This window comes from Caenorhabditis elegans, chromosome II (genome assembly GCF_000002985.6).
Source record: "Caenorhabditis elegans chromosome II".
Taxonomy (NCBI): Eukaryota; Metazoa; Nematoda; class Chromadorea; order Rhabditida; family Rhabditidae; genus Caenorhabditis; species Caenorhabditis elegans.
In genome coordinates this window covers 5,490,990-5,515,618 of record NC_003280.10, presented here as the reverse complement: position 1 = coordinate 5,515,618, position 24,629 = coordinate 5,490,990, and the positions used below count along the sequence as shown (strand labels likewise).

Genomic DNA, 24,629 nt, shown 5'->3' with positions numbered 1-24,629 from the left:
AAAAAAGATTGAAAATGACGTGTACTTTATGATAAAAGTGCGGTTTCCGTACCTTTCCTATCTATACTCTTATAGTTTATCAGAATATGTCAAATGCTCATTATACGGTTTTAACATAGTTCTAATTTTGTTGTTGAAAATTGTTGAAAGCATGAAAAAAGCCGCGTCAGGTGGATGTGTCTGCCTGATCTTCGCTGTTTTGAGTTTTGAACAGTTTAGATTTCGTATTTGAATAATTTTCTTGGAAGTTCAATTAAGGCATTATCTTCAGTGGTAAATCAATGGGAACATGACAAAATTTTATAACAATATGTACAGTTCAACAAATGTTCGATTTTCAAAAGTTTCGGCCAATTGCTAAAACTGAGTTTTCGCTAGGAAAATCAATATGATAGAAAGTTTTTCTATTTTTTCTAAAACAGCTTCTTGAACATACTTTCTGAGTTATATTCCTATTATTTCAATCTCCTTCCAGGGGACAACAGTTTCAGTATACTTATGCGTTATTTATGAATGCTTTCTTTTCATCTTTTTCCCGCAACATGGCATGTGCCCCGTGACGTTTTACGTACTGATAAATGACAAGATAAAACCAAAGTGACCAGCAGAGTTCCCCTCGTTCTCGTCTTTTTCTCAATATTTTGTTATTCACTTTATTAACTTATTTTGTTTCAGTTTTGCAGACAATTGAACACTCGTCACCAGACCCTCTTCTCAACTACTGAAATGTATCACTTTAAGATCGAAACGGCAAGTTTTTTTGGTGACATTGTTACACCTATCAATGTTCGAATCGTCTTTAGTGTGGACAAGTGTGTGTCTGAAAATGAGATGTTGTTGTTTTTCTTTTTTTTTTATTCCTCATCACAACTTTCTGGATGATGGCATGGGACCAGAGTTTCGTGCTCTTTTGAGATAGTTGGTCCCTCATCACGTGAGCAATCTTAATGATAGTGAGGGTGGAGTTAGAGTACAAAGACACCTCAGTTATCACAGAATGTTCGGCACTTTTTTCTATGGCACGAACTTTAATCTTGGTTAAAAATAAGTTAAAGATAATGTGTGTTAGTAAAACATATTTTAAGTCTTCAAATCAATCACTAAAGTGTCCACCACTGCTCCTGAAAGGAGAGGTATCGCTAGGTCAAGCCCGAGTCCAACTCTTTAGCTGATAAGTTTTGGTAATTTTCTCAGTTAACAAATTTTTAAATGTGTAACATTTGCTGAATAGGTAGGTATCTACCGGAGTTGTATAAACCAAATATAGGGCTGATCAGTGTGTATTTCACTCAAACTATAATAAAACCCGTTAAGATCTAGTCACATTAATTTAACTTCAAATATTCTATCAAATCGCAAAGCTCTGGTATAAAGGCACAACCTGAACTACTCCAGAATTAACTGAACTATGAGATCTTCAGACGCTCCTACCGTAATCCCTACAGTAGTACTCTCATTACTTCAGGTTTTGCTGATACATATATATGTGTTGATCGCAAAAAAATGTTTCCAGAGTTCTTAGCGTTCGTTCGAAACTCTGACAAAGTAGGAAAGTAGGATCTACCGTATTCCTCATATTAGTGCTCTGATATCAACTACTCGTACTCTGAATGTTTGTTTTATTATTAATTCATCATAGTGTCCTTTTTAATACAAAGTTTCAAAACAATCATTCTATAAAAATCACGTGTCATTTTTTTGCGTTCCTTGTTGAGAGCCAAGTGATATATATATAGGTGCATAATGTTGGACAACAGTAATGATTTCATTCATTTCTATTGCAAAACTATTTTTAAGTCTGAAATGGGCTTTAGGTATTGAAATTGTGAATTTCAGAATACCACCACAAGTTTGAAAGGTCCCCGATATCGGAGTGCATCCGTCATGGACAGTGGCCAACCATGGTTTCCAAAGATTCACACAAAAGAAGTTCGGCGTCGACTGAGTTCTTTGAATATTGCAACCCCATCATCTTCCCCGTAAGTTTGTAGAGCTGCAGTTATGAGGAAGTTATAGAAAAAAGTTGGATCACCTTTTATTGATATTGTACAAAATGTAGTCGTCGCGTAGAACCTACTCAGATAAGATGGAACCACTTCTAATTAGTAAAAAACCAGTTCTAATAAGCTTTTTCGACCAATTCCAGAGACACCCAGATTAGGTACGGTGGGATATTGTATACAATGGCCCCAAGCGTACCCCTTCCGTAATTCCTACAGTAGTACTACATTACTGCAGGTTTTGCTGATATTTATAATATATATATAAAATATTAATTTTGTTCAGAAGTTGGCAGACCGTGAGCCAAATTTTGCCAAGACTTTTTTCCAAAAACTATTGAAAATCCGGGAAAAAATCGTTGCATCAATAGTTTGAAATTACAGTGCACATAAAGGGCACATTCGTGCATTAAACAAAAATTGTCGTGTCGAGACCGGGTACCGTATTTTTGGCGAGAAATTTGAAACTTTTCGCACTGGATTATACCGTAACTCTTGACTTTTAACTTTTGCTATCAATCTCACATGATGTCATATTTTTGTATTAGCATGTCAATATGTCTATTCATTTCCAATTCTCCTCTTTCCCACGTTTAAAACCTCAAAAATATTGTGACTGTTATCACTCCCCCTCTATAATCGACTCGAAACTAAAAATCATCATGCCACTGCAGACATCTTGCTCACTCTTAACATTCAGGTCCGTTGCAATTTCCGGATCCCAACTAAGATTACGCAATCTTAAAAGTGAATGTGATAAACAAAGTAATTAATCTTTTCAATGGGAAAAATTGACTTGTTATAACTTTCACTGTGACTCACCTACTTTTTTCAAAAAAAAAAGATCAATAAAAAAACAAAGAGAGAATTTAGCGCATTATCAGTTTGCACGATCATCAAAAAGCTCTTATCAGGAAAAAAAAAGAAAACCAGTGACTCCAGAACCTTGACCGATCATTTTTGACAGGCCTTGAGTTAATAAATTGTGCTTATCATCTGAATTAACTCCAACTTCCAGGACCTGTCCTTCCACGTGTACTTCTTTCTCACTCTAATAGCAACTTAAATAGGTAAAAGAAGGGGCATTGAGAGATTATATTTGAATGAAAATAATTTTTTAAGTTTTAAACTGATATCCAATGTGCTCATAGTTCGAATCTTTTCGTAGCTTTGCTCTATGGTATATTTTCGAATAAAAACAATGTTCAATAATTTTCACAGGAATTTTAACTAATATTAATTCAATATTATCTTTTTCATTAGTCAGAGAAAAGGGGCAGAAGTTAAATTATATACGAAATTATTCGAATTGAAACAAATACCAAGTGTTAAAACCACTCGACACAATCTACTTCCGTGCACTCCACACAGCTGCTCATATCTCTTCTACTCTCTATTCTGAATTCTATCTCGTAGTTGGAAGCTTTTCCTCTGTGCCTGCGTTTATTCAAAGCCTTTTTCTCTACTTTCTCTATGCAAAAAAAAGATGGAAAAGTGCAGAAACGTATTGACACAGACCGACGCGATTCGAAGACCATTCTTTTAATAAATAATTGGATTTATTTTTCGATTTTAATAATGTCGTTTATCAGTCTTCGTCGAGGTTTTCACATGTTTAGAGAATCATGGAGGCAGTGAGTTGAGCTTCTATCAGAATCTGAATTCAGACCTGAAAATTTAAATGGTGGCCTAGAAAGTATGGCCTAGAAACCCAAGCGTTGTGTACTCCTCGAGGAAAAACGGCATTATTCGAATTATTTTTTTTCTAATTAATGTTTCCGTTTCTTTTTTCAGAGAAAGAGAAGAACTTTCCTCGTTTTTGTTTTATTTAATTCTCTGAAAATAATTTCCTCCTCAGTCTCTGCTCTTTAAAATGACGTCATTGCGAGAAAGTGCGTAGTTCTTTCAACTTTGAAATTGTAGAAGTTTTACTTTCAAGCGATAAAAATCTGAAATTAAGCGATTACAAAGGTGTCACAATGTTATTTTAAAATACGAGTACTTCGAGAGATAACCATCTGCCGTCGTTGAGGGCTAAATTCAAATGAAAACCATCTTTCTCTTTCTTCCTCTTGCCTAAATAGAAAAAAGTTCACTTTGCACTTTTTTCTCCTTTTGTTTCATAAATCTTCAAAGTTTAGTTTTTTTTGTGTTTCTGGTTACTTTCATTCTTCCTATATTTTTTGGAGTTTTTTTCATTTTTGAGAATCATGTGACTGCATGAAAAGACAATTTAATTTCAAAATCCAAATTTCCCGCCTAAAGTCTGCTATCTCAACGTCGAATCTAAGTTTATTCTGGTTATTCAATGCTTCGAAAAAAATTCTCGAAATGTTTAATGTTTCAGTTCTTCAATTTCCATTACAAAAAATCATTTTGCTTCAAACTTTCTTTATCTATAATTTTTCAGCTGCAATATGAACTGGCAAAGCCTAGAACCGAAGCATATCATCAATGATAATGTTTATGGAACCGTCAAAGTGCCGAGACCAATCGACAAATTAATTGATACTGTGGAATTTCAACGGCTGCGTCATCTGAAACAGACTGGACTCGTCTATCTTGTGTATCCAAATTGTGAGCACTCGAGATTTGTGCATTCGCTGGGGTAGGACCATTACGTAGAAACGCTAATTAAATTAATTTATTTTGTTTCCAGAACCTTCTCACTCGCCTACGCGCTTGTCGATAAGCTCAGACATAGTCAACCATCACTAAATATCACAGAATCTGATCTTATCTGCACATCAGTTGCTGCTCTACTTCATGATGTTGGACATGGACCATTCTCTCATCTGTTTGATGGAGAATTCGCAAAACGCAATGGAAGCAGATTCAAGCATGAGGATATGTCTATTTTAATCATCAAGAAAATCATGAATAAACCAGAAATAAAATCTGAATTTGCTTGCATTCTTGGTGAAACTGACGAAGAGTATGCAAAAAGTGTTACGCTTATCACAGAACTTATCAGCGGAAAACCATTTGTAAGTGGTTTGTAATTGACAAAATAGGATATTTGATGACAATTGTTTTTCTTTCAGGATTTCCAAGATATGGACGGATTTAAAGATTTGCCTGCTGACGTGCGTGAGGAAACAGTCAAAAATGAATGGGCTATCATTGGCTGTGGACCAGAAAAATCATTTCTATTCGACGTTGTCTCCAATTCTTATAACGGACATGATGTCGACAAAATGGATTATTTGCTCAGAGATTCAAAAGCATCGGGAGTTGGTATTACATTCAGTGAATCAACACTCGAACGTTTATTCAATCATGTCCGTGTAGTAATTGATCCGAATAGTGGATTGAAGAGAATCGCCTACTCTATCAAATGCATCGGAGACTTGAAAGCAATCGGCGATTCACGACAAGAACTTCATTCGAAAGTTTATCAACATAAAGCCGTTAGATTCATGGAAACACTGTAAAGCCTGATTTTATTTTACAACAAGAAATATTCATATTTTAGAATGGTGGATGCTCTGATCAATGCAGGTGACTTCCTGAAGTATAAGGGATCAAATGGAGAACTATACTCACTGAAGAATGTCACAGAAGACGTTGATGCTTTCTTGAAAACTACGGATTATGTAGAGCAGGAGGTATTGCGAGAAGATAACTAAACAACATCAAAACTAGTTTTTTTTTTTAATTTCAGATTCTCAACTCCCAGATCACGGATCCAAAAATGATTGAAGCTCAGACAGCTCTATTGAAAATCCAGCGACGAGAAATCGGTTGCAAGCTTGGTTATTTTGAAATGAATCCAGAAAATGCGACGCAGTTGAAGGGGAATTGCAACAATCAGACTGGAGCTGCAGAAGTTGTCAAAAAAGTTGGACAAAAGATGAAAGAAATTTTGGAGCAAATGGATGATACTGAAGAAATGGATGGAAAACTGAAGGATATTCAGTTCACTGTAATGGTAAGATTATTTCCGTCCTGGTGCTGAGCAAAATTATATAATTTTCAGCATTCCGTCCTTGGTAGAGGTTTGGACGATAAAACTCATCCAATCGAACGTCAGATTTTCTACGATGGAAAACCGAGTGAGCATGAAGGGAAACAAGTTGTCGGATTCTATCCATCTGAAGATTATGTATGCTTATCAAATTTCTTGTCTGTTTCATTTAGAAATTTTTCAGGTTATCAACAATTGCCCTCGCATGGCCACAAAATGGGAAATCTTCGTGATGGGAGATCGTAGTTTGAGGAAAGAGCCACTGTTAGCGGATCGCGTGAAGCGTGCACTTCAACTTGCTGGGGAGTCTGAAAAGTTTTTGACCCCACGAAAAAGATCTCCGCAAGATTCTCCTGATGAAGTTTCATCGAGCTGCTCCACTGCCAAACGTCGTCTCGAATTTGGTAGCTCATAATAATCATATTTTAAATGTACTTTACATATACACATCAAATTATACATTTTACTGCCTCCTCCTGCTCAACATTCACCCAATGATTTTTCTGTATTGGTACCACATCTTAGCTTCTTACAAAGAAGAAACGGTTAGAAGTTTTCGCATTTTCTGTATGCAATTTTGCCTTTCTATTTGCTGTTTTTTTTTAATAAAGAAAGGAATGGAAACAGTGATTCATTCAACAACAATAATATCAAAACATTACAATAAGATTAACTTTCAGATAGAAAGCTCAGAAATTCCGGTATTCAGTTTGTTCTCGCGAGCTTCCAAGCTTTCGATTTCGGTAGCACTGCAAATGTTTAGATATTTTTGAAACATTGCCATTTGAATTTAAATCTCACTTTTTCTCAACAGCTGCAAATCTGTTCTGCTCTTCGCCTGTTCCACGTTTTTTCAGCACTATATTGGCCATTCGGTGGATCTCATTCGAATCTAATGTCATCTGTAAAAATAGTTTTATTGTTGTGTATAATTTGAAGATACTGGTCACCTTCGGAACTAGTTTTGTCATATCCGAGAGCATTTTCTGGTGTTCCTTGAGACGCTCGAAAATTCGAATTTCATTGTCACTTAATGGGACATTTTCGTCAACCCGGTGGAATAGCACATTGATTCCTTTTCGCGCACCTTCCATTCTTTCTTTTGTTTCGTGCATTCGAATTTTCAATTCTTCGACAGTGTTTGTTTCCTGAAAAGAATGTATTTATAAATCAACAATATGCAAAAAAAAGTTTTATTTACCTCAATCAGTCGTTGATCCACACTTTGTTGCTTTTCATCAAGAGCTTGAGCACTTGAAGAGACTGCGAGACATCTCTCCACGAATAACTTTGAGATTTCACAATGCTTCTTCAATCTTTCATCAACTGCATCGAAAAACTTCATAGCGGCATCAATTGCCTCTTCGCATGATACTTTTTCGGAGATTCTAAATTAGTACAATTAAGAATAAAAACTTGAATAATTTGAACTTACACGCAAGCTGCAAGTGGTTTCAAAGCAGCAAGTTGCTGCTCCAAAGAGCCCGTACTTTTCATAGGTGGCTGGGACACCGAATCTCTTCCAAAAGATGTCTTATTTTCAGTTGACCATATATTATCAAATGTGGAGATGTTGAATAAATGAGCAGGTTGACCATCTTTGTTTTCAAGAATCACCAAATGCATGATATTCTCAGATTCGGGGAGCAATTCTTCTTCCTCTGTTGCCAGGCTCTGTGTCAGTTGCACTGAAACAGCACGAAGCGCACGAGCTCCAGTCCATTTAGTAGTGTTCGAAAGTTCATCAGATGGAATAACTGCATCGACAAGCTCGGAAACTCGAGTCTCCTTTTCAAGAGTAGATGTTGGCGAGCTTTAAAAAAATTGTTTAATCTGATCTAAATATACGGTACCCGGTCTTGACACGACTACAAATGGCTGTGTCCCTTTAATGATTACAGCAGTTTCAAACTTTCGTTGACGTAGAATTTTCTTCAAGTTGTCGAAGTTTATGTGTTTTTGATTGATTTATTTTAGTTTTTTAAGCAAATAAATAAACCTTTAATCAGAAACTATGCGAAATCGGTGAAGCAACGAACGTTTAAAACTACGGTACTTTTTAAAGGCGCACAGCCGTTTGTAAAAAAACGTACATAGAAGTCAAAGCTTCAAACCAGGGGAAGATGTTGACTGAGAAAAGACTAGAAGATGTTGCAATTTCATATCTGCTGACTTTCAATGATCTGATTTGATTTTGTACTATTCTTGGATCGCCATTTGATGATGGGAGACGAAGTTGATCCTTCACAAGAAATCTGAAAAAAATTGTTTCAAAAAAAAACTTTTCGAAAAATAAAACTAACCGAAATTCTCCGAACTCATTTGGAAAAACGACTAGATGACTAAGAACTCCACCACCAGACACCAATACGAAAACCGAACAGATTCGAGGATTTGTAGTTTGAATGTATCGAAGATCCAGTGGATCACATGGGAGTCCGTCGACAGGTTCAATACGATGAATACGAGGAGCATAACCTTCTTTAAAACATGAAAAATGGACGAATGAAGTGTAGAAATCACAGTCGGAATCAATGGAAATTATTGAAAAATGCGAAGTATTCGGTTTTGGAGGAATCAAATCGAAGGAAACTGTAAATTTGATAGATTATTGAGCACTTTTCTCAATTACACAAACCTAATGCCTTCTGAAGTCCAAATGTGTTATTTGCCACATTTTCATCGTGTACTTGGTGAAGATGATTTCGAAAATCAACCGCTAAAAGCAGAGAATCGAACTTTTTCTGGAGATTGTAGAATCTGAAAATTAAAATTTTAGAAAAAATATTATCAGCGAGAATCTCGAGAAAAACCTAATACAGTTATCCGAGAAGAGAACTGCGGTCACGAAAGTCTTTTCGTCACATTTCTCAGGTAAAAGGCGAACTTTAACGACCGAGAGCGAAATATTCTGAAGAAGAAGACTGTCGTGGAGAGGGTAGCATCTGGAAATTGAATTTATATTATTACTATATCAAATGTTTTATATTCTCACTCGCAAAAGCATTCAGATGGCAAACGATCAGGTTTTGCCACTAAAATCTCAGCGCCAATTCTCACAACGAATAAACTTCTCGGACCTTCCAGAATCACATAGTCGCCTTAAAAATTTTATTATTTTCATAGATTTTTTAATTACAAACCATTTTTAGAAACAATAATTTCACGAATTTCCGCTTTCTTTGGAATCTCTGTCGACAGGAGAAGAACCTGAAAGCACGTTTTATACCAAAAAATTATAATTCACGACTACTAACCACTTCCTTTGTGTATTCTAAGCTATTACGATTGTTTGTGAATCCGACATAAACTTTTAATTCATTTTTATCGTAAATAATGACACTCGTTGGAGTTAAGGGAGTGATAACAGCTCTGTCGCTGAGAGAATCGATGAGATGGGTGATGAGCATGGCTGAAAATATATTATTTATGAAATTTCAATTAATATACTTCGTTAATAAAAATATAAAAATGAAGGAAACCCACTTTAAAAGAGAAAAACTAATTCAATTCGAAAATTTACTTCTCCGTCTGGTAATTTCTGCGTCTCCACCGTCTCTCTGTCGAGTGTCGATGGAGCGCATGAACCTAATTACAATTTCACTTTTTTTTAGAAATAAATCTTTGAACAAAAGTAAATCATTTGCCCAACTGGGGAAGCAAGAAACAAGAATAATATCGAGCTTAATTTATCATACAGAAGAATAGTAAAAATACAAGAAAAATTTTAATATTTTGATCTAAAATGGAAAAATTACAATTTTTTAAATTCAAAGGTACAATCGCCACGTGGTAGAAGAAGAGTTTCATAGATCTGAGTTATTGGATCTCCTCTGTGACGAATATCATAATTTCCACACAGCTTGGCAAGTGATGTTAGTAGATCCTGCTCGGCGAATCGTCGACCAGCGCACATCCGTGGCCCGAATCCGAACGGAAGATAAGCAAACGGATGAACTTCTTTCGATTTTTCAAGCCATCGTTGAGGCTTGAATTCGCGGGGAGAATCAGAGAACAGAACTTCGTGTCTAAAATGTAGCATTAATTGTGATCAGATTTTTAAAATTGCATACCTCATTAGAACATTTGTATTGATGTCAACAGCTGTCCCAGCAGGTACTTCATATCCGGACAGTATTAAATTTTTCTGGGTGACTCTTGAAACTTCAGTCCCAATTGGAAACATTCGGAACGTTTCCTTGATACAAGCACGGAGGAATGTAAGCTTGGAAGATGCTGGATCTTCTTTTATTTCTTTTTGAATTTCTTTTAGTGCTTCAGGATGTGTTGCGAGATTATATAGGTTGTATATTAGCATCGGTGCAGTCTAAAAAATGTTTTTTTTATTATTTTAATAAGTTACAGTCAGCTTACCGTGCTCAGACCATCTGAAAACATTGACAGCAATATTACTTTCACATCTCGTCTATTCAATTCTTTCCTGTTGATCAAATAGCTTGCAAACCTCATATCTTTGCTAGAGTATATTGAATATGTAAAAACTTTTCCCAGTCTTAAAGTGCAAACCTATCAGAATCGTTGACTTTCAGTTTGTCCAGAGCATCATCCATCAGGCGATCGACTTCTGAATAAAACTGATCCTCCAGATCTACCATTTTCCGCCAAGAAGGTGTTGAGAACAGACGGAATATCGGAAGACCGAGTCTCATTCTAAAAATCTAATTCAATTATGCATAAGTTTGCTTTAACCTAACTTGGCAGATAATTGAAAAATCTTTTTATTCAGCTCAATAAGTCCGTCGGCCCATTCCGATCGATTTCCTAGAGATCCAAGAGATTTTTCAAAAAGTATTTGACCAGCAGATTCGAGTGACCATCTTCCGGCGACTTTTTGCATATCTACAAGTCCAAATCTTTTCTGTTGATCTGCCACGTGACAAACCAAATCATTTGACACAATTTGAGAAAATGGAAGATATCTGAAATGAGAATTTGGTTTTGAGATCATAAAACTGTGCAAACGTTTGAACCGATTGTGGTCTCATCATTGCGTGTTGAACTGAAGATCGCAGACGATACCATTCAGGACCATTTCTGTAATAAAATTATCCTGATATCAATATTCGAATGTTTATTCTTACAGATTTCCAAGACCGGGATTCATTCCTTTCATTTCTCGATATTTTTGTGTTGTTTCTTGAAGTGGAACAATAAATGGAGTTTTTCCGTCCGCGGCCAACACAGTTTGAACATCAGCTGAAAATTGTATATTTGAATTAGAAAATCGAATAACTCAACTACCAGGATCAAATATATGAACAACGTATTTTCTTCCGAAGCCAAGATTTTCTTTCACAATTTTTCCATATTTTTTGTACATCTCTTCTAAGTGCTGATTATAGTTTTCGATCGTTTTCGCATCTAAAAAAAAAAATATATATATAAGATAAAAAATATTCAATAAAATTACTGAAAACTCACCAGATTTCACTGCATATTTGAAATACCCAATGTTCCCGATGACTGGAATCTCTCGAGGACCAGGAATTTCGGAGAATGTCCGTGGTGGAGTGTTGGGCGAAGAAGTTGGAGAATATGGACATTTTTCAACATTTTCAGCCAAGTTTCTTATAGATCTTCGCATTTTCGAAAATTCAAAATTAAAAAGAGAATTAGACACACCGGTTCGGAGTTTTTAGACAAAAACGAAACAAGTATCGACTTTCTGATAAGATAAGGCAATTGACCTATTGACAATGGTTTATATCAAAACAGATGTTTTAATCTTGAAAAAATGACTTTATTGGAATTAAAAAAAGTAAAAATGAGCGGAAATTTCAGCAACAATACAAACAAATGTTCATGTTGACGTGTATTCAGAGGTGAGAAGACAAGAAGAGACCATTTACAGATTAATAAATCTGAAACTAATTCGAAAAGTTAAGGTTAGCGTCAAAACGGCGTTCGTAATGAATAAATAAAAAGAAGTAGGATGATCTTTGAGGGGATAACAAACAATTAAGATTTAAGGTACAGTAAATTAAGGTACAGTAAAATTTTATCTAACGTTCAAGCCAACGTTTTTCGGCGCAGTTCTATCGAGAATGTTCGTACTCTTGTCGACGTTGAACAATTGGAATACTTTCAAAGTTTCCTCCATGTCTCCAATAAGTACTTCATCGAACGGAGATCCAACAAGATCCATGATAGGTTCGTTAGATGCTGAATTATTTATTTTTATTGTAGGAACGAATTTTGATAATGTTCTCACCTTGAATTTCGTGAGATAGCTTGTAGTTTGCATTGAATCGGTAAATACGCAGGAAACCATCGTCAGAAGCTGTTAGCATTTCAGAGTACGGACGATTGAATACAATACCACCGACACCGCCAGTTTCACAAACATTAAGCTCTCGAACTTTTTGGAACTGTCTCTTGACATCCCACAACTTCACAGTTCCATCGTTAATTCCACCGCCAGTGGCCAGGATGCCGTCTCGGAATGAACAGAATTGAGCTGTACGAACTTGACCAGTGTGCTCGTCAATAGTGAACATAGGTTCCTGAAATTTTGACCATGAATAATTAATATTATTAACTAGTTGGAAATGATACCGGATCCTGAATAACTGTACTTCCTCTGACGTGACGGCCATCCCAAATCTTTGCAGTTCTATCAGATGATCCACTGACGCACATATTCTCATCTGCAGACCATTCGAGAGCTGTGACGTCACGACAATGACCATTGTCGCCTCCCCACGAACTAACAACATGTTGAGAGATTCTGACGTCGTGATTAACAATGTCTCCTGATTTATAACCACATGTCATCACTCCTTGCTTTCTCCATGCAATTGAAGCTGAAAAAATAATGAAGTTGAAGCATCACTCCGTCTTTCATTTTAACTGACCACATCGTGAAGCTCCACCGACTCGAAGGGTTCTCAACTCACGCACATACTCAGTGGTTTTCGGACGATTTGGATCATAGATCTGAAAAAGGAAAACTTGATCAAATATATTGACAGCAATTGTACCTTGACAGCTCCTGATGCGTATCCTAGGGAAATATATCGACCTTCCTGACTCCATCGTACTGAGGTGATCAGACCTTCGTTAGTCGGAGCATTGTCTTCAAAGAGATTCTGGAAAAAAACAAAACAATATTTTGAAAGTGGCCATCAAAATCTTGCCTTGATGACACATGTCTCAGTGTTCCAGAGGTATAATTCGTGTCCTAAAGCGACTGCAACCCAATTGTGACATCCCCAATCAAGATGACGTGAATATAAGTCTTCTGAAATTAATGGAAAACTTGAGAAAAAAGAACACATATATTAACTCACTAGTGAGTCCAGGTCCATCCAGGACTTTCGTCGCAGTCTCTTTGACATGTCTCGTCGACTTTTTCACTGACGATGCTGGATTGATCACACTATTTGTACTATACAATACCTAAAATTAGAGTTTTACTAATTTCCAACGATTTTTAAATTAAATTAAAGTAATAATCGCTACTTTTGCCTGATTAATATATCCAATTGCTGGTGGTGGAGCGAGATTTTTCTTATAGCAAAGAATGCGATCTCCATCATCAGCATCGGTAAGAGCTCCAGTGGATTTGTGGCGCATCATTTGTTTCAGAGCTTCTCCTTCCACACTTTTCTTCTCCGGACTGTTGGGCTCGGACATGGAATTATTCAAATTCTCTTTCTGTAAATTTCATCAATATAGAATTTTATTCATAAATTGTTTCCACATACGTTGCTGTAGAGCTTACTCGTCATGAGATGATTAGCATGATCGAGTTCATCCTGATCCAGTCGGACTCCAAGAAATCGATCACCTACGAAAGTTGCGTTGGGTAGCAAGTTTGTGTTGCGAGTGGGTGTCATGTCTCTTTTTCGCATTGTCAGACCCTGCAATTGGAAACTTTATGTCCAACAATATAATAATTGAACTTCCTGTACATTTTGTTGTGCGGACGATCTGACTGTTCTTCCGGCACTACCGGGCGTGCGTCCTTTGTTGTTCATTGTGGAGAATCGATAGCTACTGAAAAACAATTATATTTTTCAAACGAAAATTGAGCTGAAAACTAGATTAAAATTCTTTCGAGGAAATTCAAGCTTTGTAAGAGCCGTAGGAAAAATAAATAATCAACGTTTAGTCAAAATGGCATGCACGTTCGAAATTGCCGCCAGTTGTGGTCGAAAAAGAACACCGCTGGGGCGAATTTGCATTACTTGTATGATGAGATTAAGATCTGGAGAACCGAGAGCAACCGGAAATTATGCTTCCCTAAAACGGCAGTTTTTCGACATAAAAACACACAATTTAAGTGAATAATGTGTAATTTATATTAAAAAACGTTTGTTAGTGACATAATCTAGCGGTTATTAATTCTTATAAATTCTGAAAAAGCATGCGTAAAGCCAGAAAATCGTCAAATCTCGAAAAATGAAATCAATGCGAGTGAAAAAGAAAAATATCGCGGTTTCTCTCCCATACGGTTTTAAAGGCGCATACTTTCGCAGTTAATTTGGGGTCTCGCCACGATTACAGTAGTTTTTGAAAAATGTTCAGTTTGGAACATTTATTGTTTTTTATTATAATAAATAATCATTATTGTTGAACTTTTTTCTTTAAATTTATAATGCATCCACAGCGAGAAGTAATTAAATTTCGAAAAGGAAGATTTTACAAAAATCCAACAATCTCAAGCTTCAAGAGAATAGTTCCAAGTAAGCTCTTTTCCAAAAAGCCAACTTCTAACAACAAATTGTTCAGGTAATCGCCCTGTAGCTGTAGATGTCAATGGATTCCCCCAGGTAACATCTTCAAATTATTTATCAAACTTACAACATTAGTAGTTAGTATGTTAGTCGGAACATAAAGATCGAGCGAACAGGATGTGAGTTTTAAAAAGTAATGAATTTTTCCCATTCCATTTTTTTTAAATAAGAAAAGAACACGTGTTCAAAAAAATTTATCATTGGAATTGTGCAATAAAACAGTGATGTGTTGTTTGCAGAGACATCGGAGACACTATGTTCAAGCTGGAATGTTCGCCAATGCCAAAAGTTCCCTCCCATCTTCTGCAAATGTTTCATTTCAGGTTATTGTTAAAGTGAAAATTAAAGTTAACCAACCACAGCGTATTCCAGAATTCGGACGATAATCTGAGTACATCAAGAGGGCGTTCAGCATCCCCAACTCCGATAAGAAAATTTTCAAATTTTCCACGCAGCAATATTTCAAAAACTTGGGATTTTAGCGATATTGGAGTGAAGAAAGATCAACAAACTCGAAATCAACTACCTCCAATGAAGAGATTAAATTCTGAAGAAGAAGAAGAACAACAAGGGAAAACTAAGACAACGAAAAAAGAAACCATTGGAGCTTCGACTGTGGGTCGTTCAGTGAAGCATGTTCTTCCGTGGCTGAAAAAGTGGGGATCCCAAGATGCAGAAAGCAATATGAAGCCTATGAGAATAGAAAGATTAAAAGTTTCTCCCACGCTGGACCAAAGTATAAATCGATTTTCTTCACGTCTACGCCGAATCGATTCAATTCGTCCGATCCCACTTCAAAATCACACCGGGACCACGATAGGAACAGTTGAAAAGGCTCTTGTCGCAGTTGCTCTAGCAAAGACGGTTGGATTCAGTGCTCACTGAGACATTAACGGAAATAGTGTGTATTTTTTTTCAGAAATCTGAAGAGTATCAGAAGAATCCAGTTTTCGATTATTTAATCGAGAGGTCTGATTGGTTGTTGTATCGTGAAGAATTCAATGATAAAATAGACTATCTACCACAAGATCCTTTCTATTCACATGATATTGTGTCGAGGTAACTTCTATTCAGAAAGAGCTCAATAATAGTACATATATTCAGTGATTTCGAAGAGTACGAGCAGGAAATAGAAGAAGCACGCGACCCGTACTATTTGGAAATTGGCTCGGAGGAAAAACAAGCTCCCATCAAAGCAAGTGCATCAAAGCCTAGATTTGATGAAGCCAACTTCCACAATGAGGATCCTCTGAATCTGGACAGCCAGGAAGACTTTGTAAGTTGAATTAAATTTTTGAAATGGAATTTCAAGTTTTATTAATTCAGTTTGAAACATCATATTTGCCCAAAAACGCGGATGAATCTAAAAAACATCAGAAAAGTATGCTTCCTTCGTTCGGAGACTATACGACAAAATCAGATGATGAACGACAAAAGAACAGACTAGTTTCATTCGACACCGATTCAAGTGTGCCAAGAACGTCGAGAAAAAGAAATCACCAAGAAGCCTTATCGCCGTCTAAATCAAATCCCGACTATTCTCCATTTAATTACGAGTAATTCCGAAATTTCCTATCAAATAGTATTAATTTGGCATTTCAGTCTCTTCTCGCCACCAAGTGTGCCAAAAAAGCCCAGCTCCTCGTCGTCGAACTATTCGATTTGGTAATAGGAATTTCAATGTTTTAAGCCATCTTGTAAATTGATCTGTTATTTGTAATGCATGAATTGATACTTTTTTTAATCAACGAATTTATACAAACGAAATTTCATATTTAAAACAGTGAGATCAGAATTGAGAACCGACTTATCGTCCATAGTATCCATTATTAAAACTGCTAAATCCTCCAGATCTTGAGCTCGAGTAGCTTCCCCATGAGCTGCTCCCATAGCTTCCACCCATTCCACCACCATACATTCCAGGATATCCACCACCATAGCCACTGTATCCACCTGGATAACCACCTCCGTAACCTCCTGGGTATCCGCCTCCCCAGCCACCCCATCGTTTAACACGGCTTCTGAAATTTAATTGGAAATTAATTCATAAATTTTTCTCCAAATAACTCACCCTTCTGAAGATCTCCATTGTAAGTTCTTCGGATGATTCAAGTCATCAAACGCCAACGATACAGCCACCAAGATACCAAAAACAACGAAGAATAGAGTAGTTGAATGCATGATAATCAAATTTAAAAACAGGAAAGACTGATTGTCTGGATCACTTTTTCTTTTCTTTTTATATCATTTTTTCTTCCCCCACCATATTTTTGATATTATGTTTTACTTCCCATTCCCGTAGTATTCACCAAATTTGCTGAAAACGTAAAAGAGACAATGATTCGTCAAACCACTGCATCAAATCAGGTTTTTTGCCGTCGTTATGTTCTGGTCGAAATGCACTTATGATGAGTCAATGGGTCAATGATTTTGGAAATATTGTAAACAGGGCTCTAGTGATTACAATAAAAAATATAAAAAATCAAGGTGAAGTTCGGAAATTTTAATTTAGTTTGCCGAATGTGTTTTTCAGTAAGCCTAACTGTACGAGGAAGAGGAATAGGACAGAATTGGATGAAAATAATATGCCGGTCTCATATAAAAAGCAGAGTAAAAATAAAATTTTGAAAGTTCAGAAATGCAATCTCTTCTTGTATTCTGTCTTGCCACAATTATTCTATCAAACTTCACAGAGGCTTCTGCAGATTTGGAGACAGCTTCACAAAGTCTGAAGCATCCGAGGAATTTGGGATGGAAGGCTCCTGAAGGGTGAGCGGTCGAATATTTTTCATATCAGCTTTTTTAAATACTAGTCTGAAACTAGCAATTATTATGGGGACATCACTGAAAAATATTTAGTGTGCATTAAAATGTGCATTTAAAATTGAGGTGCAAACACGCTCTACGAAAAGAAAATAAAACTCCGCCCTTAAACTTTGGGTCTCGCTAGGAATTGGTGACAGAATCAGAAAGTCAACCAGTCTTGTAAATATATTTCCTAAAAAAACAGCTACAAAGAATTTGAATTCGATGATCATGGTGATCGTTTTGGGTACGTGGTGTTAGGCTGTCCCATCACGGTTTGATCTACAAAAATACGAGATTTATTCGCCCAAAAAAGTGACGTGAGCGCGTTCTTAACTATGCAAAATCAGTTGAAAACTCTGCGTCTCAAATCCCGCTTTTTTCGAAGATCTACGTAGATCAAACCGACATGGGACACTCTGACACCACGTGTTTTGGCAAGATTCAAAGTTATTCTCATAAAACTAAAAAAACAAAAAACTTGGCCATTAATTTTTCGAGGTAACAATAATTATATATTTTAGACATCGCGAAAAACGATATGGTGGATGGGGAGGTGGATATCCCTACGGCGGCTACGGTGGATATGGTGGAGGTTACGGTGGCGGATATGGAGGCGGATACGGAGGAGGGTATGGCGGACGATATGGCGGAAACTATGGAAGCAGCTCATGGGGATCATATTCGAGTTATAGTTCTGGTGGATACAGTAGCTATAATAGCGGATTTTGGTAAAAATTAAATAGTTTCTCCTGTTAGAAATGTGTATCCTAGAATACTGTGAATAAAATGTTTTAAATCCGATTACTCTGTCCCATGTGATTTCTTTGCGTAAGATCTTTGCGTCAGAACTACTATTTCAGTTGTCGACAAAAGCTAATATAAGGTATCGTTTCAGGAAACTTGAAGGTTTGAATTATATGTATATATATATTTATAAATATATTTTATAAAAATATCAATGCGAGTTTTATGAGTTAAATTTTGTCTAACTGCCAAATTCCCTGAGATCATGTAGTGTTTTTAAGTAGTTAAAAATTTGGTATGTGAAAAAATTATTATTGCTTTAGAATAAAAGTAGATCTATATATTTATTTAACGTCCAGCCATTGCATTGTATCCCCAATAAGTTGGAAGATTACTTGGCACCTCCCAGGAGTTTCCGAGCCCTCCAAATAACGGATATCCGAATCCCCATTGGCGTTTTTCACGAACATTTATACTGAAAGTGTTTTAGATTTTAAAACTGCATAACAATTTTAAAGGTAAAATGTAACTAGAGTCTCCATATCTTCTGAAGAAGTACTCAAAACGTTTTCCATACACAGTTCTAGGAACAAATTTGTTTATATTTTGAAAAAACTTACTTTGCTTTAATTGATTGCAAAAGTAATATTGAACAGATTGAAATAAATATCCAAAAGTAGGTTTGCGAATTCATTTTTGTAGGCTACCAGCTGACAACAACGTTCTACATCTCTTCCTATTTATACTTGTCGAGACATAACGGATAGAATGTTTATCAACAGATATCATGATATTGGAAAACCAAAGACTTTTTAAAATGCTGTAGACTACATATTGATGACCGAAAATCGGGAATGGTTTGATGACGATTTCGCGTGATTTTTCTGTGATAGCGACTGCGAGTAATGTGTGATGGTTGACGGCTATAAACAATTTTTGGCACGACGTTTCGAGAACAAAACATGTTCCAGATCTAGGGTTTTCAAAAATTTCAAAGTGTCAATGTAGGAATAGGGGGAATTTTTAAAAAAAGCTTAGCAGCTTGAAACTGGAAAAAATCAGCACTTTAAAAAATTCAACTTTGAAAACAATATGATTTATGTTCTAATCAGCAAAAGCTCCGGAATGCAATACTTTTTTTTAAATTGGTTCTTACAAGATACATATTCGCATAGTTTTGCGTATGGGCAATATCCACTTTAATTTTTGACAGATTCGGTGTGCAGGTTAAATTTTCCAAATACTGTTACAGTGAAGAATCAATGCCAATTCTCAGAACTCCCTTACTTAGGGCTGTTACGGAGACGTCTCTTTTCTCAAATTTTCTCAAAAGAGAATGAACTTCTTCTCACGTTTTCCACAGTTTTAACGGTTTTACATTTCTAAAAACGGTAAAACAGTGGAAAACGTGAGAAGAAGTTCTTCTCTTTTGAGAAAATTTGAGAAAAGAGACGTCTCCGTAACAGCCCTATCCTCATTGGATATGAAAAATGGCTACTGTTCTCTTTTTTTTCAGTGTTTTTCGGGATCGAATATTCTCAAATCTCATATTACACAGCTTTATTCATTTGAAAGAAACATAATAAATAAAAAGGAGTTCAAAAAAGTTCAAAAGAAGTCCATTTAAAAGTCCGAAAGAGAAGTTGAGTATCAAAAGATCAATGTTCGTGTACAATGACTTGCTTGAATAATTGGCGATCAAGACATAGATTTTTCCAAGTTTTGGCCGCTCCCACCATTTCAACAGCTTGCCGGACTTTCTGAAAATTTATAATCAGTTATTGAATTCAGTTCCATACAAACCATACAAGCGACCTCTTTATCCTTTTTACTTCCGTTCAAATTAGTAACGATGCGTTTCGCGACTGTGTGCAATTTGCTGATGTCGTGACGCTCCGGATCGGCTGTAAATATAATTAACTTGAGTTTCCATCTACATTAAAAATGAACTAACCTCCACACCAACTTTTCGAAAAGTCAATCAATTGCGGGATAATGCCAAATGTTTGAATCGTAATTGTTTTGCCATCAATGTTGTATTCGATCCATCGTTTGGTTGTTGGAGCAATTAAAATATTCATCATATAGATGTCACCATGAACAAATTTCATCTTGTCGTTGGCAATCCTCATAGCCAGAACCAATTGAGCCATAATTGTGATACACTGTCTGTAGTCCAATCCTCCAAAACTGTTCCACCATATCCCATAAAAATCGCAAGATGGTTGACACATTCGGAATTCCGCATCATTTTAGCTGGAAGGTCGCTTATGACGATTGATCCGTGATATGGCAGAAAATTATGACAACTTTTTGACAATTTGCCAATCTTCTGCGTTATCAAAAGTTCGTTTCGGAGTAACGGAATCGACTGTGGGCGAATACTTGTCACCTTCATAACAACCTCCTTGTCTTCCCACACCACCAAATAGGCTGTTCCACTGGAACCATACCCTAAGTACTTGATGATTGTGATCTCTGACTTATCCCAGGGCACGACTTTCTTGCTTTCTGTTTTGCGAACAATCGCATTCACATCCTGATCCTTACTCACACAGTTAATCACGGTCGTTCCAAACAACAGAATACATATCACTTGAATCGATATTTCTAGAATATCCACCACAGCAAAAATCATCTTTAAAAAAAAGAGACTTTGTAATGACTCGGTTTTCTCTTTCATTTGTAAAATTTAATCTTCGTGGGGCAAAGTTCACGTATTGAAAATTGTGAAATCTTTTTCAAAAGAAAAATTGAAAAGCAATCAATATATGAATTCTATCGACCGGGCTCCCGTTTTTCGGATTGCGAACAGCTTCACTTTTTTTTTTCGTAATGTTTTACAATGTTTTCCACTCATTTTTTTGTGAAATTTTTGAAAAAAAACTTTCACAGTTGCAGATGCTAGCCGATCCGGAGCGTCACGACATCAGCAAATTGCACACAGTCGCGAAACGCATCGGTCATAATTTGAACGGAAGTAAAAGGGATAAAGAGGTTTGTATGGAACTGAATTCAATAACTGATTATAAATTTTCAGAAAGTCCGGCAAGCTGTTGAAATGGTGGGAGCGGCCAAAATTTTCAATTCCGGCAATTTGCCGATTTGTTGGAAATTTCAATTCCGGCAATTTGCCGATTTGCCGGAAAATTCAATTCCAGCAATTTGCCGATTTGCCGGAAAAAATCGTTTGCCGCCCACCTCTAATTTTCATAATATTTTAGAAAACGTTTCATCTAATATTGCCAAAAATTGATAGTTTTCAACTGAAACTCATTCTAAATTAAATAACGCTTTACACAAAAATTTTCAGAAAATGACAGCAGTCGGTGGTCGAAATTGGATGATGATAGGGTATTCATCTGGTGGATCTGCAAGTGTGCGTGAGATAAGAGGAAGCAAAGGAGGAACGACAGGAGGAAACGAAGGTGGCAAAGTGACTGGCCAGTGTGAAGCATTCGAAATCCGACGATGGAAACGTGGCGCTTATTGTTGGCGCTGTTAGTGGATCACTTGTTCTTGGTGCAATAGTTGTGGCTCTTCTCGTATTTTTCATCAACAAACGCAGAATAGACCGATTTGAATAAATAAAAGCTGGATGTCTATTTAAAACTTCAAATATAATAAATTATTGCAAAATAAGGACTATTACATATTTCCAATGTCATTTCTATCCAAAAAAAGGAACTGGAAACTTGGACTGGAAATGTATTGGAAAAATATTGATTTCTGAAAATGTTTTTTTCATGGTGAAATTGATTTTTTTTTCTTATTTCCCTTCCACCAAAACAATTGTTTCGCAGCATTTTGATAGTTTGTTGCCATAGGTTCAATAGATGAATACTTCCACTGACGTCGGTCCACAAAGTAAAAATGATTGCTAGATAATCGATAATATCTCTGAAATCAAATAGACTGCTTTGAATTTGAAAAGGCATTTAAAAAGAATTCCGATACGTTGAGCCAACGGTTTTTTAATCAAACAATTCGTAATAAATAGAGTTCCTATTGCCAACGTTAGTATTCGTAACATAACTGTTTCAATTATGTATAATATATTAACCTTGTAGTTTGAGTTATTTTATTCTCATTCAATTGACTCCAAGCTGTTATAAATCAGTAATACAATTTTATTTTTCACGAGAAGTTCACTTTTTGAACAGCTTCTTGGTGATTTCAAAAATGACCTTCTTCGCATAACGTGCATCACCAATGTTGCTCATCGGACTTCCAACAGCAAAACGAAGAAGGAAGACATCATGAACCTGGAAGAAAAATATAATTTTAAAAATTCAGAATTTCAGTACCGATGATGGAATTATGTGGATACGACAATCCTTGTTAATTGCATTACACAAACGTTCATTTTCTGCATTTGAATGCTGAAAATATTTTGATCGAGTAGTGTAACTGGAATATTCTTACATTTTTTAAGACGGAAACAAGCCAATCCAAGAATTGGAGGTGTGAATAACTCAAACATATCCCCTTCAACTATAATTTTCGAGAAGAAATTTGCCACAATCATAGTCTGAAAATATTATTTGCAATTGCACACTTCTTCCCTTTCTACCTGTCTCATGTAATTTTTGATATTTTCGACTCCCCAGTTTCTCAGTGTAAACCAAAGTTTAAGAGAACGGAAGCGACGTCCCAATGGAATTTCAAGATGCTGAAGAATCAAAGTGAATTCAGTTCATAACTATCTATAACTGACTCTGTAATCTGTCGCAGATGCCTGATATTCATGAACCAAGTGAACAGGATTCACATTGTAGTATCGAGATGCATAGATTCCATTCTTAAACCACATTGGTGAGCAGTCAAAATTAATCATTCCAGCTTTATGAAGATTTGTGTTGTATGAATCCACGTCTTCAACTCCGCGCACCAAATATCTATTCTCTTCACAAAGTGCATACGAACCTTTAATAGTTTGAATTGTAGGGTTTTTCCGAAAAACTGAAATACCAGCATAAGCCGAATCCACGTGTACATAAAGTCCTTCTTTCTTACAAATTGGAGTCAGTTTCTCAATTTCATCTACACCACAAGTAGAAGTTGTTCCAACAGTTACAACCAGCATGAAGGGAATGTAACCACGATCACTGTCTTCCTGCAAAAAAAAGATGGTGACTTTGGCATGACAGGCATGCATAGGTAGGTGCGTTGATAGGCATGAAGCAGGCTTATTAGGAAGATATGCGTTTGGTATGTGAGTTTTCATGAGACGGATACATTTGTCTCCTTATTGCTTTTTCCAGTTTTGTAATAAAAATGTTCTCAAATAGATAGTTCTTCGTGTCCATAAGTACCAAAGCATCTACCTTGATAGCCTTGCGCAGAGCATCCGGATCCAATCCATAATTTCCCAAATATTTCTTGTATGCTTTCAACTTTCTATATCTGACACCAGCCAACCAAGCTCCTTTCTCAATTGAAGAATGTCCTTGATCACAGAAATACATGACAAAGTGTTGGAAGACACGTGGATCGTGGTAGAACGGAGTGATAACATCTGTTGAATCATAGCTTATTCCATTTCCATTTGGACCAGAAAAGTTAAGAGTGAGAAGATCAAACACGAGTTTTCCTATCAGAGAATTGCAGAGCCACTTGAAAATTGAGGGATTTGATTTGATTTCTTCAACCTGAAAGAATACCTCATTTCAGCGATTTAATCCAAAAATACAGTACTTTTGAAGCTCTAGCTGTCAAAATTGCAATAAGAATTGAGTCTGAGCCAGAACTGAATAATTCCACAACCAGGGCCCGGGTGTGAATTCTTGAAATGTTCGGGAAGTCCCATCAAAGTGACAACCCAATCCAACATAACTTTCTCCAATTCAGTGATTGAAGGACACGCCATCCACGAGAATCCAACTGAAGAAAGTCCACTGCTAAGAATATCAGCCATGATTGAATGATAAGCAAGTCCGGCTGGGAAATAGGCAAAAAAGTGTGGATGATTCCAGTGAGTTGCTGGATTAAAAACCACTTTCTCCAAATCGCCATAGATTTTCTCCCATTCTTCCGGCGCTTCTGGTGGTGTTGATGGAACCTTTAAAAAGTGAATAATTAAAAAAAAAGAGAATTTTAAAACTTACTAAAGCAGTCATAAATCCAGGTTTCACATTGGGAAGTGGTTTTCTTTTCCTTAGTCCATACCAATAATCAGCCACGATGTCAATCACTCGGGTTCCTTCTGTGCGTAGTTTTTGAGAATCCATTTTCTCAACGATTCCGATTTTTGTAATCGGTAAAAAAACGAAATAATTGAAAATCGATTTGTTGTGTTTTTTGTTTATTCAATGTTTCATATTAATTTTCGCATTTTTCAAAGTGTCACGT

The 24,629-nt window shown here is 36.3% G+C and overlaps 9 protein-coding genes and 2 pseudogenes across 15 annotated transcripts; 4 read left to right on the top strand and 7 right to left on the bottom strand.

Moving 5' to 3' along the window:
• Nucleotides 1-673: 673 nt before the first annotated feature.
• Nucleotides 674-6,597, top strand: sahd-1 (Deoxynucleoside triphosphate triphosphohydrolase sahd-1; the record flags this gene model as incomplete). 5 transcript variants are annotated; one of them, NM_062653.4, is made up of 9 exons in its annotated part: nucleotides 674-750; nucleotides 1,837-1,979; nucleotides 4,411-4,608; nucleotides 4,660-4,987; nucleotides 5,045-5,430; nucleotides 5,476-5,608; nucleotides 5,665-5,931; nucleotides 5,980-6,105; nucleotides 6,152-6,597. In NM_062653.4, the coding sequence occupies 8 exons, from the start codon at nucleotides 1,885-1,887 to the stop codon at nucleotides 6,380-6,382; spliced, it is 1,764 nt and encodes a 587-aa protein (NP_495054.1). The 5 variants fall into 5 exon arrangements, with proteins under 5 accessions (NP_495054.1, NP_001412556.1, NP_001412557.1 ...); NM_001425627.1 differs by having other exon boundaries at nucleotides 727-750; nucleotides 6,152-6,382; NM_001425628.1 differs by lacking the exons at nucleotides 674-750; nucleotides 1,837-1,979 and adding an exon at nucleotides 2,558-2,700 and having other exon boundaries at nucleotides 6,152-6,382.
• On the bottom strand, nucleotides 6,586-9,527 carry npp-24. Its single transcript, NM_001393071.1, has 13 exons — nucleotides 9,454-9,527; nucleotides 9,225-9,379; nucleotides 9,111-9,177; nucleotides 8,963-9,068; nucleotides 8,781-8,912; nucleotides 8,606-8,727; nucleotides 8,271-8,559; nucleotides 8,061-8,222; nucleotides 7,403-7,780; nucleotides 7,169-7,355; nucleotides 6,918-7,115; nucleotides 6,769-6,869; nucleotides 6,586-6,716 (listed from the first exon to the last, which is right to left on the bottom strand). Exons 2-13 carry the CDS (start codon nucleotides 9,375-9,377, stop codon nucleotides 6,644-6,646), a joined length of 1,968 nt encoding a protein of 655 aa, NP_001379685.1. The 5' UTR covers nucleotides 9,378-9,379; nucleotides 9,454-9,527; the 3' UTR covers nucleotides 6,586-6,643.
• Nucleotides 9,528-9,643: 116 nt separating this feature from the next.
• On the bottom strand, nucleotides 9,644-11,575 carry cyp-44A1 (putative cytochrome P450 CYP44). Its single transcript, NM_062651.7, has 9 exons — nucleotides 11,410-11,575; nucleotides 11,230-11,349; nucleotides 11,070-11,184; nucleotides 10,951-11,022; nucleotides 10,683-10,907; nucleotides 10,495-10,638; nucleotides 10,342-10,444; nucleotides 10,041-10,294; nucleotides 9,644-9,995 (listed from the first exon to the last, which is right to left on the bottom strand). The coding sequence occupies exons 1-9, from the start codon at nucleotides 11,570-11,572 to the stop codon at nucleotides 9,722-9,724; spliced, it is 1,470 nt and encodes a 489-aa protein (NP_495052.1). The 5' UTR covers nucleotides 11,573-11,575; the 3' UTR covers nucleotides 9,644-9,721.
• A 135-nt stretch (nucleotides 11,576-11,710) lies between these two features.
• fzy-1 (WD repeat-containing protein fzy-1) lies at nucleotides 11,711-13,986 on the bottom strand. Its single transcript, NM_062650.8, has 10 exons — nucleotides 13,902-13,986; nucleotides 13,695-13,850; nucleotides 13,450-13,644; nucleotides 13,278-13,386; nucleotides 13,125-13,228; nucleotides 12,969-13,076; nucleotides 12,843-12,924; nucleotides 12,544-12,791; nucleotides 12,200-12,491; nucleotides 11,711-12,150 (listed from the first exon to the last, which is right to left on the bottom strand). Exons 1-10 carry the CDS (start codon nucleotides 13,965-13,967, stop codon nucleotides 11,987-11,989), a joined length of 1,524 nt encoding a protein of 507 aa, NP_495051.1. The 5' UTR covers nucleotides 13,968-13,986; the 3' UTR covers nucleotides 11,711-11,986.
• Nucleotides 13,987-14,554: 568 nt separating this feature from the next.
• On the top strand, nucleotides 14,555-16,468 carry F12A10.8 (uncharacterized protein). The gene is made up of 8 exons (NM_062649.6): nucleotides 14,555-14,675; nucleotides 14,722-14,762; nucleotides 14,966-15,049; nucleotides 15,099-15,590; nucleotides 15,646-15,785; nucleotides 15,831-16,002; nucleotides 16,053-16,282; nucleotides 16,329-16,468. The coding sequence occupies exons 1-8, from the start codon at nucleotides 14,588-14,590 to the stop codon at nucleotides 16,393-16,395; spliced, it is 1,314 nt and encodes a 437-aa protein (NP_495050.2). The 5' UTR covers nucleotides 14,555-14,587; the 3' UTR covers nucleotides 16,396-16,468.
• On the bottom strand, nucleotides 16,466-16,930 carry F12A10.9 (Glycine-rich cell wall structural protein). Its single transcript, NM_001136338.2, has 2 exons — nucleotides 16,798-16,930; nucleotides 16,466-16,747 (listed from the first exon to the last, which is right to left on the bottom strand). The coding sequence occupies exons 1-2, from the start codon at nucleotides 16,905-16,907 to the stop codon at nucleotides 16,534-16,536; spliced, it is 324 nt and encodes a 107-aa protein (NP_001129810.1). The 5' UTR covers nucleotides 16,908-16,930; the 3' UTR covers nucleotides 16,466-16,533.
• Nucleotides 16,931-17,362: 432 nt separating this feature from the next.
• Nucleotides 17,363-18,335, top strand: suex-1. Its single transcript, NM_062648.3, has 2 exons — nucleotides 17,363-17,495; nucleotides 18,056-18,335. Exons 1-2 carry the CDS (start codon nucleotides 17,365-17,367, stop codon nucleotides 18,264-18,266), a joined length of 342 nt encoding a protein of 113 aa, NP_495049.2. The 5' UTR covers nucleotides 17,363-17,364; the 3' UTR covers nucleotides 18,267-18,335.
• A 221-nt stretch (nucleotides 18,336-18,556) lies between these two features.
• Nucleotides 18,557-19,079, bottom strand: F12A10.1 (uncharacterized protein). Its single transcript, NM_062647.5, has 2 exons — nucleotides 18,899-19,079; nucleotides 18,557-18,753 (listed from the first exon to the last, which is right to left on the bottom strand). The coding sequence occupies exons 1-2, from the start codon at nucleotides 18,970-18,972 to the stop codon at nucleotides 18,627-18,629; spliced, it is 201 nt and encodes a 66-aa protein (NP_495048.3). The 5' UTR covers nucleotides 18,973-19,079; the 3' UTR covers nucleotides 18,557-18,626.
• Nucleotides 19,080-19,936: 857 nt separating this feature from the next.
• On the bottom strand, nucleotides 19,937-20,916 carry F12A10.2 (annotated as a pseudogene). Its single transcript has 3 exons — nucleotides 20,233-20,916; nucleotides 20,082-20,182; nucleotides 19,937-20,038 (listed from the first exon to the last, which is right to left on the bottom strand). Coding segments are annotated over exons 1-3 (887 nt in total).
• Nucleotides 20,917-21,113: 197 nt separating this feature from the next.
• Nucleotides 21,114-21,534, top strand: F12A10.6 (uncharacterized protein; the record flags this gene model as incomplete). The annotated part of the gene is made up of 2 exons (NM_062645.1): nucleotides 21,114-21,275; nucleotides 21,319-21,534. The coding sequence occupies 2 exons, from the start codon at nucleotides 21,114-21,116 to the stop codon at nucleotides 21,532-21,534; spliced, it is 378 nt and encodes a 125-aa protein (NP_495046.1).
• Nucleotides 21,535-22,426: 892 nt separating this feature from the next.
• Nucleotides 22,427-24,508, bottom strand: basl-2 (annotated as a pseudogene). Its single transcript has 9 exons — nucleotides 24,386-24,508; nucleotides 23,976-24,339; nucleotides 23,606-23,929; nucleotides 23,250-23,394; nucleotides 22,996-23,204; nucleotides 22,852-22,950; nucleotides 22,704-22,809; nucleotides 22,586-22,660; nucleotides 22,427-22,543 (listed from the first exon to the last, which is right to left on the bottom strand). Coding segments are annotated over exons 1-9 (1,562 nt in total).
• Nucleotides 24,509-24,629: the final 121 nt, after the last annotated feature.

Excerpts from the sequence above, each read along its gene's own strand:
- npp-24 (NM_001393071.1), bottom strand. The coding sequence starts at position 9,377 with ATGCTCATCACCCATCTCATCGATTCTCTCAGCGACAGAGCTGTTATC. Across the intron at positions 8,913-8,962 it reads CCATCTGAATGCTTTTGCGA|ATGCTACCCTCTCCACGACA; the intron begins GTGAGAATATAA and ends TTCAATTTCCAG. Across the intron at positions 7,781-8,060 it reads TTTGAAGCTTTGACTTCTAT|CTCGCCAACATCTACTCTTG; the intron begins GTACGTTTTTTT and ends ATTTTTTTAAAG.
- cyp-44A1 (NM_062651.7), bottom strand. The coding sequence starts at position 11,572 with ATGCGAAGATCTATAAGAAACTTGGCTGAAAATGTTGAAAAATGTCCA. Across the intron at positions 11,185-11,229 it reads TGTTCATATATTTGATCCTG|CTGATGTTCAAACTGTGTTG; the intron begins GTAGTTGAGTTA and ends TACAATTTTCAG. Across the intron at positions 11,023-11,069 it reads AATCCCGGTCTTGGAAATCT|AAATGGTCCTGAATGGTATC; the intron begins GTAAGAATAAAC and ends ATTTTATTACAG.
- fzy-1 (NM_062650.8), bottom strand. The coding sequence starts at position 13,967 with ATGAACAACAAAGGACGCACGCCCGGTAGTGCCGGAAGAACAGTCAGA. Across the intron at positions 13,851-13,901 it reads GATCGTCCGCACAACAAAAT|GGTCTGACAATGCGAAAAAG; the intron begins GTACAGGAAGTT and ends TTCCAATTGCAG. Across the intron at positions 13,645-13,694 it reads CGAGTAAGCTCTACAGCAAC|AAAGAGAATTTGAATAATTC; the intron begins GTATGTGGAAAC and ends TGAAATTTACAG.
- F12A10.8 (NM_062649.6), top strand. The coding sequence starts at position 14,588 with ATGCATCCACAGCGAGAAGTAATTAAATTTCGAAAAGGAAGATTTTAC. Across the intron at positions 14,763-14,965 it reads ATGTCAATGGATTCCCCCAG|AGACATCGGAGACACTATGT; the intron begins GTAACATCTTCA and ends TGTTGTTTGCAG. Across the intron at positions 15,591-15,645 it reads CAGTTGCTCTAGCAAAGACG|AAATCTGAAGAGTATCAGAA; the intron begins GTTGGATTCAGT and ends ATTTTTTTTCAG.
- F12A10.9 (NM_001136338.2), bottom strand. The coding sequence starts at position 16,907 with ATGCATTCAACTACTCTATTCTTCGTTGTTTTTGGTATCTTGGTGGCT. Across the intron at positions 16,748-16,797 it reads CAATGGAGATCTTCAGAAGG|AAGCCGTGTTAAACGATGGG; the intron begins GTGAGTTATTTG and ends ATTAAATTTCAG.
- suex-1 (NM_062648.3), top strand. The coding sequence starts at position 17,365 with ATGCAATCTCTTCTTGTATTCTGTCTTGCCACAATTATTCTATCAAAC. Across the intron at positions 17,496-18,055 it reads GGATGGAAGGCTCCTGAAGG|ACATCGCGAAAAACGATATG; the intron begins GTGAGCGGTCGA and ends TATATATTTTAG.
- F12A10.1 (NM_062647.5), bottom strand. The coding sequence starts at position 18,972 with ATGAATTCGCAAACCTACTTTTGGATATTTATTTCAATCTGTTCAATA. Across the intron at positions 18,754-18,898 it reads TTGCAATCAATTAAAGCAAA|TATAAATGTTCGTGAAAAAC; the intron begins GTAAGTTTTTTC and ends AAACACTTTCAG.